The following is an 18,433-nucleotide window of genomic DNA, read 5'->3' as shown; positions in this document are numbered from 1 at the left end:
TTCAGTCAGCAAGTGGAAAGAGTCAACTCAAACAGGGTTTGGCCAATCAAAATCTCCTCCTAATCAGGAGTGGAAGGACAAATCCTGGACCTACACCGGGCTCTTAGGGGCATCTTCCAGGGCTCACCTGAACAGAGCCATTGACCCAGAGCTTAGAGAACCTTTCACTTGGAAAGCAGTTGCTTCCTCCACGGCTGGTACCTGGGACTAGAAACTTTTAAATTCATGTCAGTTGGACTGGAACAGTAGCAAATTTCATGGAGTAGCTAAAAAGAAAAGAAACAGCTGCTATATCAGGCATTAATAATAAAACAAAGAAAGAAAAAGATAAACTTTTCATTAGTACTTTTTCATGTCAATTTATTATTTATCCCTTTGCCGATATTCAAACAGGCAGGCCATCATAAAACATTCAAAAAGATTCTCTAAAACAGTCAAAGCATCTGTTTTAACTCAGCTCTTTTTTAGAAACCTGGAAATCAGGAACCCTGGCATTTATATAATAGAATAGCTGTATTGAAAAAATATATATGTATACTGTATCAAAAATAGTTTGAGGATCACTACTTAGAAAGATTTTAGTTTAAATTTTACCAATGACCAGGAGGCAGGCAGACAACAGCTCATAAAAGAAGATTCAGTGTCAATCAACAAAGTGCTGCTCCTGAATGTAGGCCTTCATGAGTGCTGTTTTGTTGAAACAAGGTCTTGACAAAGCCCACTGTTTGGTAATTAGCATCCTGTCAAGTCTCTCCAGTCAAGGCCCACAGGTTGCACCTGGTCCCAGTTAAAAAAGGCTTTGTGGGCAATTCTGATCTGACCCTCAGGGGCCCCTGCCATGTGCAGAACCCACCTTCTGTGTTCATGCCATAACTACCATTTACAAAGCAAGGAGGCCTCTTCCACCAGAGGTTCTGAGAGCTTTTGTCTAATCCTGATGTGCTCCACACCACTTTAACCTCGATGATAAATGTCCATCCTTGTAATGCAGACCTTTGCTCCTCCCTGAAGAAGGTATCTCTTCCTGGGACAGAAGATGCCGCAGAAGCAAAATCATTGTTGAAACAAACCAAATGCAAAATGGAAAGATTTCAGAAAACAAAGATCGTAAGGGCCCTGTCTTCAGGACGAGCTGGTTGGAAAAGAAGGGGCTGGCCCTCCCTGGGTTGGCAAGCCTTCATTCCCTCTCTGGGCTGGCATCCCGGAGGTAGAGGTTGTGTTCCCTGATGTAGGAGATGACAGCATCCGGGAGCAGGTACTTCACGCTTTGCCCCTGGCTCAGGGCCCACCTGACGTATGTGGCGCTGATCTCGTTCTGCACTGGCTCCCTGGCCAGGTGGATCTGGTCCTGGTATCTCTGCAGGATGGGCGAGTCCAAGACATATCCCTTGGGGTCATGCCCTGCTCGGGTCACACACACCAAGCCAAACTTCTCCACTATTTCCTGGATGTGTGTGTCTTTCCAGAGGTTGGGGGTCTGGAAGGTCTTGAGGAAATCTGCCCCGCAGAGGAGCTTCAGCTCAGGCACAGCTGGAAAAACAAGGGTGGATCTCAAGAAAGAAACAGGAGGGTCATGGCCAGGAAAGATAGCATCATATTCTGTTTGAGATTTTCACCAAATGCTTTTCTTGGAATGTATGGGGAACTCAATGTCTATGTGTTCATGGCTCAAGGAGAAAAAGCATGTTGATGAATCCAAAGCTACTTTAGGGACATACAGTTGTTAAGTAATACTTGAATCAATACATCTTCTGTTTAAGGTTGGCAAAATGCCAAGTAATCCAAAATGGATTCTTTTTTCAGTGTCATACCACAAGGCTGTCTGTGGTTGCTGGAGCCCATAGTAGGTCCAGCAAGACCAAAGGTGGCTGTGCTGAACCTAGAACTCTTGTCTTCTGATAGAAGGTGAGGTTCTTAAAGCCCTAGGACTAATAGATGGTGGACCTCCGGCAAGTCACCGCCTTTCTCAAAATCTATTTCAGCCCTGTGCTTCTCTGGGAGCTCAGTGGTAAAGAACCTGCCCTTCAGTGCAGGAGACATGGGTTTGATCTCTGATCTGGGAAGATCCCACAGGCTGCTGAGCAACTAAGCCCCTGCGCCACAGCTACTGACCTGTGCTCCACAACGAGAGAAGCCACAGCAATGAGAAGCCCACATAGCACACTGAAGCGCAGACCCTGCTTGACGCAATGGTAAAGAAGCCTTCACAGCGACAAAGACCCAATGCAACCAAAAGTAAGTTAAATAAATACATTTACATTGCTTGCTTCGCTTCAGTCGTGTCCGACTCTTTGCCACCACATGGACTGCAGCCCACCTGGCTCCTCTGTCCATGGGATTCTGAAGGCAAGAATACTGGAGTGGGGTTGCCATTTTCTTCTCCAGGGGATCTTCCCGACCCAGGAGTCAAACCTGTGTCTCTTATGTCTCTCTCATGTGGAGCACAGGCGGTTCTTTACCACTAGGGCCAATCTATTCCAGCCCTAACTTCTGGTACCTTTGTAAGTACAATTCCATCTTAAAGGTTAATTAGAAAGGATCTTTGGGTAACTAAAAGGTCTCTGAGACCTCAGCTGGTGACCTTTTCAACTGTTTTCAATAAAACAAGGCTCTAGAACAACTGATCAATGTGGATAATCCTTTAGCATTTGTTCTAACAGAGAGTGATGATTGTGATGATTAAAGAATACTTAACATTTATTGGCTCTTTACTATGGACACTATTATTAAGTGCTTTATGTGTTTAATTTCATTTGAGCCTCAGAGTAACCTCAGGAGATAGGTGTTATTGTCATGCCCATTGTGCAGAGGGGGAAACTGAGGCATAGAGAGCCGTGTGACTTGCCTGAGGTTATTCATTGCTAGCAGAGTCAGCCCGCCTCCACTGGGGGCATTTGAAACCCCTGGGCTCTGCTGCCGCCTGCTGGCAGGAATTGTACATGCATCACTCTGCCTGGATTTTCCTTGCACCATTCCTATTCCTGTCCCTTTGAATGGGCTAATCAGAAAAACTAAGTCCATGCTAGAAGCAAACAGCAGGGCCTCTGGTCCTTCTGGAAGTCGGTTCTCGCTTCAGTGAACAGCAAAGGCTGGGCTCTTAGAGCAAGAACATCTCAGTCACCATGAAGCCTCAGCTGGGAAGGGCTTCAGGAATATCTGCTGGGGGGAAACCTGATGTAAATTGTCAGCTTAGGCTCCTTTATTGTGGAAACTTTAAGGGGATCTGGACATGGATTAGAGAGAAGAGTTTACAAAGGAGCACTTGACCAGCGATGCACTGGAAAGTGAGAAGCTGGACATGTCATAAGAGGTCAGAGTTCCCGCCTCGGTTGGGTACTGGCTGTTGCAGGGCTGAAGCTGAGATCCTTCCCTGGGCCTCAGTTTCCCCATCCATGAAACAATGGCACTGGACTTGTTTACTCAGTTTTAGGCATCAGATGTAATCATAGAAACATACTTCAAACACTTTAGCAGTGTACTACTGGTATAATAAAATGATATTCAAACATTTATTAAGACATGTATTCATGAATTCTCCATGGTTAAGAACTAGGACTCTAGAGCCAGACTTTGATATTCAGATCCTGACTCTGCCATCTGACAACTATGTGACCTCAAGTTTAAAATGAGGATATTAACACCACTTATCTCACAGGATTATTTTATAATTGAATGAACTTATAAATATATCTAGCTTCCCTGGTGGCTCAGAGGATAAAGCGTCTTCCTCCAATGCGGGAGACCTGGGTTCGATCCCTAGGTTGGGAAGATCCCCTGGAGAAGGAAATGGTAACCCACTCCAGTATTCTTGCCTGGAGAATCCCATGGACAGAGAAGCCTGGTAGGCTACAGTCCACGGGGTCGCAAAGAGTCAGACACGATTGAGCGACTTCACTTTAAAAAATATAAAACACTTAGAACAGAGAACAGAAAAAGTGTGGTATGTGTTAACTATCATCCATCCATTCATCCATTCATCCATATACCTACTTATCCACCAATCCACTCACTGGCACATTCACCAAGCATTTATGGAGAGTGTCCTAAGTGCATTTAAAATTTATTCAGTAACTTAAGACTTTTCACTCATTTGGGCTGGTCCCATTGCTTACAACATGTATGTGGATTCAAACTATTCCATACCTGTGAGATTTTACTCTACTTTCTTATTTATCTGACCACTGTAATACAGAAAGAGACAAGTGTTTGATCTTTCAAGCAATTGAATTGTTATTTTGTGCTGAATCCCAGGGACGGGGGAGCCTAGTGGGCTGCCGTCTATGGGGTCGCACGGAGTCGGACATGACTGAAGTGACCTAGCAGCAGCAGCAGCAGCTCTTCCTATGGGAGAGGTTAAGTGATGTGCATTGAATTTCAGGGTCTCCTGCGGTCTGGGCACACCTCCCTGTTCCCACAGGTCAGGGTTTCTTCTTCTGTGGGTTTCTGTGGGGATGATCTCCACATGCCTGCTTCAATATTAAATACTGCTTGAATTTATTAACAATGACAGTATGGAATACAATTCACTCTGAGCCCTTGCCCAGAAGGAACAAGTACCCACACCTGCCCCATCCCCCAAGTCAAAGGCACGCCCGTGGGGCTGGTGCGATGGATCCCTCCTGCCAGCCACATGCACCTTAGACCCCAACTCTGGGCAGTCCTGTCATCAGGCCCCTTAAAGGCAGTTACATTTCCTTTCAGAACCATTCATATCACTGCTACGAAATTGGCAGACAGAGTTACTCTGAGTCCAGTCTGTAAGTCTGAGGTTTTGAATAAAACCTGCCGATTTGATTTGTCTTAACAGTGACTCAGCGACATAGATGTCCATGGCGTTTTGGGGGCAGTGTGCTCTGTCTTTGAATAACCACAGGCTCTGGAGAGCAGATGAAGCAGAGATTCACACAGGAAGCAAGAGAAGTGCCACCAGGACCTGTCTGTCTGAATGTCCAGTTGCCCACACTCTGACATTAAAGAGCACCAACCCGGGGGCGAGTCAGCCCTGGGTTCCAATCTCAGTTACAGCTGATGGGCCTGTTTCCTCACCTGTAGTAGGGACAATAAAGCCTCCTTTGGGAGTTATGGAAGTTGAGTGCTGGCGAGAATGCAATGGAAACTTCCTGCCTAGTGCAGCACGTGAACACAGGCACAGAGGGTGGTGTCTGGAGTGTAGGCTTCCGAGTCTATACAGGATACCCACGATGAAGCCAGGTATTGGGATCTGAAGTGTGTGTGCATGCTCAGTTGTGTCCGACTCTTTGCAACCCCATGAATTGTAGCCCACCAAGCCCCTCTGTCCATGGAATTTTCCAGGCAAAAATACTGGACTGAGTTGCCACTTCCTACCCTAGGGGATCTTCCCGACCCTGGAATTGAAGCATCTCCTGCATTGGCAGGTTGATTCTTTACCACTGAACCACCAGGGAAGCCCACTGGTATATGAGGGGAATGCCCATACTAATTATACAAGGCCACCTTGAAACAGGCAGTGTGAAATGGAAACAGATGAAGCATCTGCTCTCGTTGTATGGAAAGAGAATCCTCTGAGCTATGCTCAGCCCCAACAGCCAAGGCAGGGACTACCTTCACAAGTGACAGAACTGGGCTATCAAAGGACTGAAAGTGTCCCAAAGTGTGACACCCAAGTGGCCCAGGACAAGGCAATCCACACGCCTCTGGGTGAGTCCAGGGAGGACCACAAATCACAGCAGTGATGGGGAAAGCAGGGCCCTGGCGGCCAGAAGATGCTGAGCTCAGCTGCAGAGCAGAACAGCACATGACAGGGTACAGGGCACACAAAATGGTCCTTTAAAAAGGTCACTAGTAGCATGTAAGTTACCTCATCAGAAGCCAAACTCACGTGAGAAAAACTCCACCTTTCTTTCTTAATTGCTCTTATTTTTTTTTCTGATGACAAACATGAAATCTGTGTCATAACTGTGGACCGTGTGGAAAATATAAGTATTTAAAGTAGAAAAATAACAACAATAATTCTGCTTTCTACAAAAAATTGTCAATATTTTGGTGTATTTCTTAGTCTTTTGTATTTAAACATGCAAATAGATGTGAAAGTACATTTACATATGTCTATATACTTGAGATTATCCAGTCTTGTATCCTGATTTTTTTCCCACTTACCTCCTAAGTGTTTCGCCATATCATGAAAACCTTTTGTGTGGGTTCTTCATCCTATATTATATATAGTAAATTTACTTATACATTCCCTAACATTTTAACACTGAGGTCGCTTTATGTTCTGCCATTGTATTTTTACAATTTTTTGCTGTGATAAACATCTTTCTCATAAGTCTTTGTCCCAATTTGTAATTACCTCTTCAGGCAGATTCCTAGAAGGGGAATTTATCAAGCAAAGGGCACAGGCATTTTTAAAGCCCTGGATATATTTTGGCACATTGAAAAGCCCACTTTTCATTCAATGCAAACTTCCTTTTTTTTCCAAACTTCCCTTTTTAACAGTTACTTTGGAAGAGAACAAAAGAGTAGGATTTAGGGTTTGAACGGACAGAAAGGGAATAAAGGACAAACCCCCAATGCCATGGGGCCAAGCAGAGCAGGCTAGTAGCCCCTGGACAAGCACATCCAAAAAGAAAGTGGGGTGACTTGAAGAGGTGGAGGGGGAACCGGTTTCTTAGGGAGGGTTCCTTCTTAGAGAAGGGCGTTACAGGACAGACAGGTTTTCAACAGCAGAGCCACAAAGGGAGGTGGGAGAAGAGGCAGGCCAGGCAGAGACAGGGCTTCTGGAAGTATCTGCAGAGAGGTGAGAAGCTGGGAGCCTCAGTGCGGAATCCCTCCTGCCTCACTGGCAGCTACTTCCTTCTCTCGCCACAGGTTCCAGCATCCTGAATGGCATGGGGTGGCCAGCACTTCCTGCCCTGCGTGCCTGACTCAGCTGCTCTTCTGCCCCCCAGGTGTCCCCCACCCCAGATAACCTACGGGTCTGCAAGTGGTGATGCAGCGTTGCCTCCTCCAGACCACTCCCCTATCCACACCTGGACTCACTGCCAAACATAGATGGTCTCCAGCTCAGGACAGGTGCTGGGCAGGCCCCCGCTGTTCTCAGCCAGCGTCTCGAGAACTCTATCAGGAGTGACTGCTGAGCCAGAGGTGATTCAGAAAGTAGACAGAGGGCTGAGAATGAGCACTGTGTGCTGTGCTCAGGGCTGGGGGACAAGCGAGGAGGAGCCCTTGCAGGCTCCGGAGGAGAGGCAGACAGGGAGGCCAGAGGAATGTCATAAATACTGGAGAAGCTCCTCATACAGGAAACTCTGTAGCTCCTTCTTTCTTGGGTTCCCGCTCAACAGCACAGCTCCCCAGACTGGCGGTAAAGCAGATCCCCAGCGTGCCTGTTAACCATCGAGTTCCAGGCCCCTCCCCCTCAGGAGGTCTGGGGCGTGGCCTGGGCTTCAGTGTTTTTAGTAAGCCGCCCAGGTGATTCTGCTGTGAGTGATGCTTTGATCAGCATCCGGGGACTGCAGCGGGAAACTTGAGGGCATTTTCAAGGCCTCTTAATTAATTTATTTTTAATATATATATATTTTCAGATTCTTTTTCGTTATAGGTTATTGTTCCCTGTGCTATACAGTAGGCCCCTGTTGTTTACCTATTTTATATATAGTAGGGTGTATATGTCAATACCAGACTCCTAGTTTATCTCTTCTCACCCCACCTTTCAAGTCCTTTTAGAAGAGCGGTTCCCAGTCTGTGTTCTGGGAGCACCAGTTCTGAGGAATACTAATATGCATTAAAAAGAGCCCCATGATTAAAAAGTGCTAAGAACGGCTGCGAGCTACTTCCCTTCCTTATAAGAGTCACATGCACATGAACATAGTAAAGGCTCTGAAAATCCTATAGAATTTTAAGACAGCACTGTAAGCGTGTTTAACCACAACAATCTAGAGCTCTTCTCATAGGGCAATAGTGTCCCACCAGTTAAAGTTGGGAGAGCTGCTGGAGGCAAACCCACGGAAGAGCCTGTTGGAATGCTGGCCGGGTGGGACCAGTGTTCCCTTGCTCCTGGCCCACCCTTCCCCCCATCACTGTGCTCTCGTTTATGTGCCTGAGGGGCTGTGCATTTAACCCCTGGTACCAGGGCTGCCATGGGAGGTGCTCTGAAATTACAGCTGACAAGGTGCCATCAAACACCAGGAGCTGACCACAGGGTAGAAACCCAGGGCTGCAAATTAAAAGGAAGATCCAAATAGATGTTAAATCCCTTAAAACTAGGTTTCCTTTTCCAAGTAAAACACTTGAGTAACAATGCTATACAGTGCCAGGTTAAGCGATATAATGGCACATTTTGTATTCAAAAAGGCTAAGGCTTTCCAACTAGCTCAGCAGCACCCAGAAGTTGATTCCGGCTTAGTCCTGGCTGTAATCCAGGTCACAAGCACAAGTCACAAGGTAGTTAAACTCCTTTGGGGCAGGAAATCCCACTTGAGCAAACAACGATTTACAAGGGATGGTGGCAGATTGTTTAACCTGACTTTTCAACACGGAAAGTGTCACCCCAAGCAGGCCTCAATACTCTTACCTGTGCCCAGGGGCTATGGCTTACATGGGTTCTCACCTGAAGCCCTGATATCTCACACCCCCTCCCATGCTCCGCACCCCCGACAGAGCAGAGGGTTAGCACCTACCTGCGGAGGCGGGGGAGCTGGCACTGCCTTGGTCTGGGTCTTCCATCCGGGGCAGAGATCTGAGCAGTTCGCTGTGATGATGCCTGTGGGGTAGGCATATGGGCTCAGGGTGCATCCATGTGGCCTGCAGTCCCCCCACACGGCCCAGGGGGGTCTCTGATTTTAAGTCTCATTCTGCCTTTTTCCATTTAAGGTAGCTCATTCCACAAATACATACTGAGGGCCTACTGTGTGCCAGGCCTTGTGCCAGGTGATGCATCTAGGTCCTGACAGACCACCCCATCCAAGACTGCCTTCTATGAGCCCCAGCTGAAAGGAGGAAACAAGCAGATTTCTACTCTTTTAAGTATTTTCTTTCGGTAAGCTCACTTTTTATAAAAGTTGAATAGGAATTAAGGACCTGGGCTATCAGAATCAGACCTGAGTTCCAAGTACAAATTTTCAGCTGTAAAAAGCTGGGATAATATAGCTACTTTTCAGACTTCTGTGAAGGTAAGTAAGTTACCACACAGTAAGCACTGGCACTGGGTTTCCCTGATGGCTCAGCAGGTAAAGAGTCCATTCGCAATGCAGGAGGCCCGAATTTGATCCCTGGGTTGGGGAGATCCCCTGGAAAATTCTCTGGATGGAGGAGCCTGGTGGGCTATAGTCGAACACAAGTGAGCGACTAACACTTTCAAGCGCTGGCACAGTGCGTGGCCCATAGCTGCCTCTCAAAACAGAGGCTTGCTCGGATCATAAGCTAGTACTTTAGAACCTGACTGGGTCGTGGCTCAGAGCCCGGTTTGGAGCTTGACTGCCTGCGTTGAATCCAGTCTCTCCCACCAGCCAGCAGTAGGACCCTGGGTGGGTGTTTCATGTCTCAGTACCTGCAAAACGAGGAATGATGACAGTGCCTGCCTCCCAAGCGTGGTCATGAAGATGAAAGGAGTAGATGTGCAAAGTCCACGGAGGGGTGTAGAGCGCAGAGCAAATCGCAAATCTCGTTATATGTTAGCAGTTTGGATGTGATTAGACTTAACACCCATTTGGTAGGCCTGGCTCTTTTCGCAATCTGTCTTCTGAAAATCAAGAGATACCTGTGCCTTCTTTTTAATCAAACATGGGCAAGCACTAAGTCTTGTATCAATCTGATCTTCCGTCCTCTGCCTACTGTATTATGCATTGACTGGAGCTGTGTTTGGGGAAAAGCGCCTGATGGGAGAAGCAGGTATTTTCAGTAAGAGTGGCTGGGTTCAAGTGTAGGCTGTCCTGCTTGTACGCAGGGTGTCATGAACACTCTCAGAGCCTCACTGACCTCTATTCCCCTTATTTGGTCAGGAAAGTTAATGGCAGCCTTGTCTACACTGAGTATCACAAGACCATAAAGGAGCAAGGGCTTCTCCAGGGCTGGGGAAGAGGCTGATGCTGATTGTTAGGAGAAGGTGCAGTGTAGAAGTTAAGTTCTAGAATGAGACTGCCTGGGGTGGTATACTGGTTCCAAATAGTAGCGCTGGAATCTTCTTAGGTGTCTTAAGCAATCTGCCTCCCCTTTCCTCACCGGTAGAATGGGAGACAATGACAGTACCCGCCTCAGAGAGCTATAGCGAGGCTGAATTAAAGAGCTCAGCACAGCCCATCCACAGAAAAGTGCCCAATCAACATGAGCTGTTATTAACAGCCTTTCTCTCAGTCTTTCTTTCCCACCAGATTGTGAATAGGAAACTCATTTAATTTATCCTTATATTTTTGCTACCTAGGAAACTGCTTACCTAAAGTCGGCCGAATTCAGGAAAGATGGAAGGGGGATAAATAAATACATTTAGTTCAGGTCCAAAGTCCTTCCTGATGGTCTCAGAGACTCACCTGAGTCTTCTTAGGGCCTTGCTGGACTCGTCTGTGCTTCCATTATTGTCTTTTTTAAAATATAAATTTGTAGTTTTTATTTTTAAATTTTATTTTTAAAATGTTTTCTTGGCCATGCCACATGGCATGTAGGATCTTAGTTCCCCAACCAGGGAGTGAATCAGCGCCCCTTGCATTGGAAGCGTGGAGTGTTAACCACTGGACCATCAGGAAAGTCCCTTCATTATTGTCTTACTGCTTCAGTTTTAGAAAGCATCGCCTCTTGAGGCTTCATTCCCAGATTAGTCTGGAATTTCACAACAGATGGAAACAGGTTTGGGTGCCATCTTTACTTTCTCACTGTAGGACTTTGAATATGTTGTTGACTCTTTCAGAACCTGTTTCCTCACCTGTGAAATGGGGCCAAATTCATTTACTTCTCAGAGTTGCTGAGCTGCCTAGTTATTCTATGTTTGGCACACATAGTAGGTGATCAGTAAAAGCTGGTATTATCATTTTATTTTTACTGATCTTGAAGCCCCTGGTCCAAGTTGACCCTGCTTTGAACAGTAGCTGGAACTCTGAACTCTGGTGTGCAAAAGGTTACTTTCAGTATCAAATGCATCTTCCCCACAGACCTCCACTCTGCCTTTGTGGGGTCGGGGGGCCATTGCTTCCTTTTGTTGCTTGCCTGAGTGGTACTCTGGTGTGCCCAGCCTTGGGCCTGATGACTGACCCTGGCAGCATATTTTTTGTGTCCTCAGCAGCCCCTGGTCTCCAGGTAAGCCTGATCAGAGGGTCACTGTGGCAGAAACAGAGTCAGCCACGTGGTGATCCCCCCTGTAGATCACTGGTTTTGAAGATGGCCATACGTATGGCTTCAGAGTCCAACAGACTGGGGTTCTACCACTTGCTTATCATCTGTTGTGCAACTTAGTTAACTCAGCCTCTCTGAGCCTCAGTTTCCTCACCTGTAGGATGAGGACAACACAGGCTCATATTTACCAAGGGGCACTTAAGCTGCTGTTGCTGGACCACATCGCATGGTATCATGACCAAGGCCTTCCCAGCATGGGGAAAGGGTGAGTGAAATAAGCTATCAAGTGCTCCAGAAGCATGAAAGCTGACCCAGATTTTAAAAATTTAGAAAAAAATAAGTAACTTGATAAGGAGAAAAAGAACACTCAAGAAACCCTACAGTGAATCGACTTCATAGTGATGCATGTCACTGTCACCATGATGTAGAGTCACTGTTGACTCCACCAAGTAAGTGTTAGTTGCTCAGTCCTGTCTGACTCTTGCAACCCCATGGACTGTAGCCCACCAGGCTCCTCTGTCCATGGGACTTACCAGGCAAGAATACTGGAGTGGGGTGCCATTTCCTTCTCCAGGGGATCTTCCCAACCCATGAATCAAACCCGGGTCTGATGTACTGCAGGCAGATTCTTTACCATCTGAGCTACCAAGAGGATACTAAATGGAGCAAAATGGTGGGAGCATTTTAGAGCATTCTACCATGCTTCTAGAATCACCTCACTTTACAATTTTAACCAGGTTTTCAATCTTAAAAAGTGTTTTTGATCATTTTAGGAAAACATTAGTAACTAAACAAAATTTCTAATGAAGGCCACTCCAAATACTGAGAAGACTCTCAACTGGCTGATAAAATAGTGCTGTCTTTGTCAGTGGATTCTCAACCTCGGCTGCACAAAATAAGTCATTTGGGAAACTTTAAAATATCCATGCCTAGACCCTGCCTATTACCCTAGAAAAATCATAAGCTTGGGTAGGAGAGGTTGAACATTTAAAAAAAGCTTCCCAGGTGAGTACAACAGCCAGGATTGGGACCACTGGTTTGGATCCATCCCGGTATTAATCATAAAATATGATTCACACACTTGGTGACTGAGACTGTGGGCCTCAACCCTGGCCACAGATTAGAATCACTATGGAGCTCTTAACAATCCTGACGCCGCATCCCAGACCAATGACATCCCAGTCTCTGGGGTAAGACTCAGGCTTCTGTGCTTTTGAAAGCTCTCTTGGTGATTCGGTGTGCAGCCAGGGCTGAGAAGCATCTGTCTAAAGCATACAGTAAAAGGAGAAAAAGAATGCGTCCTGTAAATCTTAGGCCTGCATTTTGTGGCAGGATATTAATATGTGGTACTGTGGTCAAATCCTGTTTACCCGTGAATGGCTTATCTGTTATGAGAATAAACTATGGGCCAGTTAGGGACACAGGGAAGGTATTCTTTACCAACTGAGGTGGAATTGCAGGCAGATTCTGAGCTATCAGGGAAGTCCCTAACATTGTTAAGCACCTATTATAAACCAGGTGGGCACTTTCCTGGTATCTAGGCTAGTAAAGAGTCCACCTGCAACGCAGCAGACCTGGGTTGGGACGATCCCCTGGAGAAGGGCATGGCAACCCACTCCAGTATTCTTGCTTAGCAAATCCCCATGGACCGGGGAGCCTGGTGGCCTACGGTCCATAGGGTCGCAAAGTGTCGGATAGCACTGAGTGACTAAGCACAGCACATAAGCCAGGTGTTTCCCTGCACCACCTCATTTAAAGTACACAGTATCCCAGTGAAGTGGATGATGTCATCCCTATCTTATTAGTTGAAGAGAGAGCCCGTCTCACTTACCTCAAGTCAGTTCACTAGTAAATTTGGCTCCGAGCTCTGGGCCCGAGGCCTCAGTGCCTCCCACAGGGTGGAGGAGGACTGAGTCTCTGTTTCTGACTGCATGCTGCTGCTAAGTCACTTCAGGACTAAAGCTAAATGATTTGTTGTATTATCTGTTTCTACTCCCCTCTGTTAGCCTAAAGGAGAGCTGACCACATTGTTTATTCTAAAAGGATGATCTAGGTGTAAATTTATTCCTTATGTTAAAAAAAGAGCATATATCTAACAATTATTTCATATTTGCTCTCCTTTAATTTGGCAACAGATATTGAAGAAGCACTGTAACTGAATGCTTCTAGCTGGTTCTTTCCCCCATAAAGGGTAAGTAATAAGAACAGGATATGGAAACTAAATGTTTATCTTTTTTTTTTTTTTGCTAAAGGTAAGCATTTTTTCTCCCAAGTGACTTTCAAGAGAAGTAAAAAGTAAACACCGAATATGGGCAGGCCTGCCAATGTTTCAGCCTGGCCCCTCGTGTCTAGTCTCTGACAAGCCTAGAGTTCCCTTATGAATAAAAGACAGCCCACAGTCTGCAGTCCCTTCCAGCCGAGCTGGCTGTCGTCAGTGACAGGCAGACCCACCTCTCAGTCCCCTCTGGCAGGCAGGACAGTTGAGGTTTCCTGCTTCCCTAGCAAACTCCCAAGGTTTCCCGGACAGAAGTCAGAGACAGACTGTCCTTATATACAGGGCTTGCTGGGGCTTTTAAACAGCTCCATTACTTATGCTGAACACTGTAGCAATTCTAAAAGAAAAAAAAAATCCTGTGTAACTATCTCTAGATTCATAGTTCTTTTTAAAGTCCAGATTTAGAGAACCCAGAATTTGTACAATTAGAAAAGGTGGCCCATTATGTCGATGCAGTTTTCAAACCTAGTGGATGATGACAATAATAAAAGGTCTCACTTACTGTGTACGATTATGTGGTTCTGGGTCAGAAAAATGATTTACATTTTTGTGATCCTTGTTAGGTTATACTGTCCCCATTTTGCATGTGAGAAATGTGTCCTGGAGAAGTCATCATGTGTCTAATGCCAGACAGCTACTGAGTGGTAGCCCTGGACTCTGGATGCTTCAGCCTTCTGAATCGAGACTGGGCTTTTCCACAGAGTACCCTGAAGGGTAGTGGTTTGTGATTTGCTTACTCAAGAGTCTCTCTGAGAAGGTGAAGGTGTCGGTCTCTCTCGCTCTAAGGATAAACACTTGCAGGACTTGGGTGCAAGGATCTGGCTGAAGCCCCACTCAACCCTCCATCCGTGCCTCCCACCCAGTGGGGTCTGCAGACATGATCAGGGCCCCTGCCCATCCCACCCGCGCATGCCCACTGTTACCTCAGCACCTTGATTGTCTCCATCCACTGTGCCTGCTCGCTCTCCCAGGAGTCCACCCGGATCCAGTCGGACGTCTGCAGGGCCAGCCGGGCCATGGCCACGCGGTGCCGGGCAGACACAAGGTCTTTCTTCCCGTAGTTGTCATTGACAGGAGAGATGATACCCCCGATCACCTGGTACCTGCCTAGGCAGGGGAGAGCAGGGGTGTTGCTGGTACGGGGACTTGCCACCCGGCCGCTGGAGTCCAGGCAGGCACTAAAAGTCTCGGGGCCTCATCCTGAGTGGGAACAAACACTGGCATTCTCTGCTGGGCAGGTCAGCTCCCTTGGGTCAGGTCAAGGTGCTGCCTTAGGCATCATGTGCCTCTTCTCCAGAGTCTTCTATGCCCTGGAGTAGCGGAGAGGGGGCTGGGAGGGTCGGGGCTGAGGCCAAGGCTCCCAGGTGGCACTGTGGACAGTTAGGGTCAGAACATGTTAGGGGAATACAATGACTCCCCCTGTGCGGGCCTCCTCTAATCACCTATGGGACAATAGCTACACATGGCTTCTTAGCTCAAATAGGAGTTTCTGTGGATCAAAGACAAAGGAATGACATGTCCCCTGGAGCAGGTGGGTGGGTGAGGGGATGCAAACTGACTGCACAGGGCCACCACTGGCTTTGGAGGACTGTGCTGCTAAGGGACGGAAGACCTACTTCAACAATGACGTGGGCCATCTATGAACCATGCTGCATGGCTCAGCGACAGGAGAACAGGGCGGTACAGATTTAGAGCTGCAGTGAACTGCAGAAGCTATAGGGAACCATCGTGGAAAGAGCATGAATGGGGCTCAGAGAGACTCTGAATGGGACTCAGGTGGGAGCTCTAGTTCTATCACTTGCTAGGAGGCCTTAGGCAAGTTACCAAGATATTTGAAAGAATAAAATGCTGGGTCAATTGAGCTTCAGTTTTCCATTCTGTAAAATGGGATAATAGCTCCTTGGCAGCACCTTGTGGGAAGGATGAAATATAATATCTATGAGGGGAGTTAATATTTTAACTTAGTACATGATATATTAAAAATTGTATTATAAGATATACACATGCACATAAAAGAGCATGAAAAAATACAGTTTTACAAAGAGTTATAAAAACATCCTGTTCTAATCCTCGCCCAGGTTAACAGACAGAAGTTCCTTATCACGCCCCCCCCCCCCCCACACTGCTGAAAGCTAATCGGTATTATCACTTTCCTCCCTGTGCACACAAGCACCTAATGCAGAGAGCTGACTCATTGGAAAAGGCCCTGATGCTGGGAAAGATTGAGGGCGGGAGGAGAAGGGGACGACAGAGGATGAGATGGTAGGATGGCATCACCAACTCGATGGACATGGGTTTGAGCAAACTCTGGGAGCTGGTGAAGGACAGGGAAAGCTAGCACGCTGCAGTCCATGGGGTCACAGAGTCGGACACAACTGAGCGACTGAACAAAGATCAACAACAATTCTCCCTTTTTCATAATTCTCTTGCTTTCCTTTATAACTTTACCATGTATTTATGCAGCCTGAAAAAACAAAGATTTTTGCCTGCTTTTGAAACTAAAAAAATGGAATCATACTGAATTGTTCTTTCAATAAAGCTTTTTGTTTTGTTAATAAAATTCATGTAGTCCAACCAGTTTTATTGCTACATAATATTCCATTGAATGATTATATACCAAATAATTGATCTGTCTTATTGTTGATAGATTTCATTTGATTCTGGGTTTAGACAATTACCAACAATGCTGCTATGAAATGCTTGCACAAGTCTCTCTGTGTGCACAAGCATATATTTCTTAGGATATGTACCCTTCCTAAGAGTGAAACTGCTAAACTGTTGGGTAGATGTATTTGCAGCTTTACTAGATAATGCCAAACAATCTTCTAAAGCGGTTATAGATATTTACTCTCCAATCAGCAGTGTATGAGCATTTCATTTGCTCCACACCATCGAGCAAATAACCATACAGAGTTATTGTCAGGATTTTCCCATCTGATGGATGTATAGTTATGGCTCATCATGATTTTAATGTTCCTTTTTCTGCTTACCAATGAGCCTGAGCATTTATTCATATATATTATTAAGCATTCAAGCGTAATTTTTTGTGAAGTGCCTGTTTAAATCTTTTGCGTTTATTTCAGGTTTCTGCCTTTTTATCATTGATTTGTAAAGTTCTTCATCTATTTCAAATATTGGCTCTTTGTTGGTTGGTTATACGTGTCCTAAGTAACATCTCTCACTTGTCTTATTGTTCTTTTTGTGGAATCCTTTGCAAACGAATGTCCTGAATTTTTATGTAGCTGGGTTGTTAGGTTTTTTCCTTTATGGCTAGTGCATTTTGTGTTATAAAGGTATTTTCCTGTATTATCTCATAAAGTGTTATAGTTTTGTTTTTCACATTGGTGTCTTTGTGCATGACGGGTGTCCTATTAAAAGTATTTTCCATTTGGATAGTCAATTACTCCAGCATCATTTACCAAAAAGACCCTCCGCCCCCTGCTGTGCGGTGTCACCACGTGGGATTCCTAGTGTCCATCTGTGAACCAGCTGCTTTCTCCGCTCTGTTATGTTCTGTGGTTCTATTTACTATTTACTGTCCCTAGACAACGTCACACTGCCTTGTTTAATAGAGCTTTAGTACACTTCTTAATGTGATTAAGTAAATCTTCCTAACTCCTTCTTCTTCGAGTGTTTCAGCAATTCTTGACTCTATACTTTCCACGTAAATTTTAGAAAGCATTTGTTAAGTTCCACAAAGATGAAACTGCCCCCCAAACCTGCTGAAATTTGATAGGCATTGGATTAAATCTATAATTCAATTTAGGGAGAATTGACCTTTTTATAATATTGAGCCTTCCATTACATGAGCATGTTATATCTTTCCATTTGTTTAGGTCTTCCTAAATATTTCTAAACAAAGTTCTACAATTTTTCTTGTACAGCACTTAACACGTCTTTTGTAAGATTTATTTCTAGATTCTTGATTTTTTTGATGCCACTATAAATGGTACTTCTAAAAAGTACCTTTTTTCCTCCTTGTTGATATGCAGAAATATAACTGATTTACGTGTATCTTGAATGTGTATCTGGTAAGCTTGCTAAATTCTCTCATTAATTCTAATAGTTTACCTTCAGAGTCTTAATCTTCTATGTGCAAAATACCAACGATTTTACTGTTTCATTTTCAATTCTTTTACACTTTATTTTTCTTGTCGCATTGTTTAAGACCTCTAGTATTATGCTGAATAGAGATGGTATTAGCAGGTATCCTGTATTATGCCCACTACCACAGGAAAAACTTCCAAGCTCTGTTATTACATATGATGTTTGCTATAAGTTTTCTGTGGATATCCTTTCTCACGTGTGGCAGAGAACATGCTATGTGTTCATTAGGACCCATTTTTATTTTTCCTCTTTCAGAGCTTATAGGAAGCTAATATTTCTGTTTCTCTTGAAATTAGGTTGGGTTTTCGTGATTTGACTGAGTTATAGTCCCTGATGGCCAGCTGGTAAAGAATCTGCCTGCAACGCAGGAGATATAGGAGATGTGGGTTTGATCCCTAGGTAGGGAAGATCCCCTAGAGGAGGGCATGGCAACCCACTTCAGTATTCTTGCCTGGAGAATCCCATGGACAGGGGAGCCTGGTGGGCTACAGTCCACAGGGTCGCAGAACTGGACGTGACTGAAGAGACTGGGTGGTGGGATGTGGGTGGAATTGATGTAGCACCATGTAGACCTGGCCATAGAAACCCTTGCATGACCCTCCAGCTCTTCATAGTGGACCTGAAAGCTGCTATTAAGACAGCAGAGCCTTTGGGACCTACCAGGATCCCTGAGACACAGGGATTCCTTCCTGAGCTTGGGAGGAAACTATCCTGCTGATCTTCTGAACCTATGTGGGATTTATCTGGTGAGAG

General features: G+C 45.5%; 1 protein-coding gene across 1 annotated transcript in view; it reads right to left on the bottom strand.

Annotated features, from left to right (window-relative positions):
- Positions 1–360: 360 nt before the first annotated feature.
- Positions 361–18,433, bottom strand: part of NMNAT3 (nicotinamide nucleotide adenylyltransferase 3) — a 124,547-nt gene continuing 106,474 nt past the window's right edge. The window contains exons 3-5 of the mRNA XM_052638807.1: positions 14,497–14,680; positions 8,658–8,740; positions 361–1,530 (exon numbers count right to left, since the gene is read on the bottom strand). Of these exons, the coding sequence (XP_052494767.1) occupies positions 1,178–1,530; positions 8,658–8,740; positions 14,497–14,680 (620 nt within the window). The 3' untranslated portion in view covers positions 361–1,177. The remainder of the gene's footprint in view (positions 1,531–8,657; positions 8,741–14,496; positions 14,681–18,433) is intronic.

The sequence above is a fragment of the Budorcas taxicolor genome, chromosome 1 (genome assembly GCF_023091745.1).
Source record: "Budorcas taxicolor isolate Tak-1 chromosome 1, Takin1.1, whole genome shotgun sequence".
NCBI classification, from domain to species: domain Eukaryota; kingdom Metazoa; phylum Chordata; class Mammalia; order Artiodactyla; family Bovidae; genus Budorcas; species Budorcas taxicolor.
Note: the sequence above shows the minus strand (reverse complement) of the source record. Positions and strands in the feature narration are given on the sequence as shown.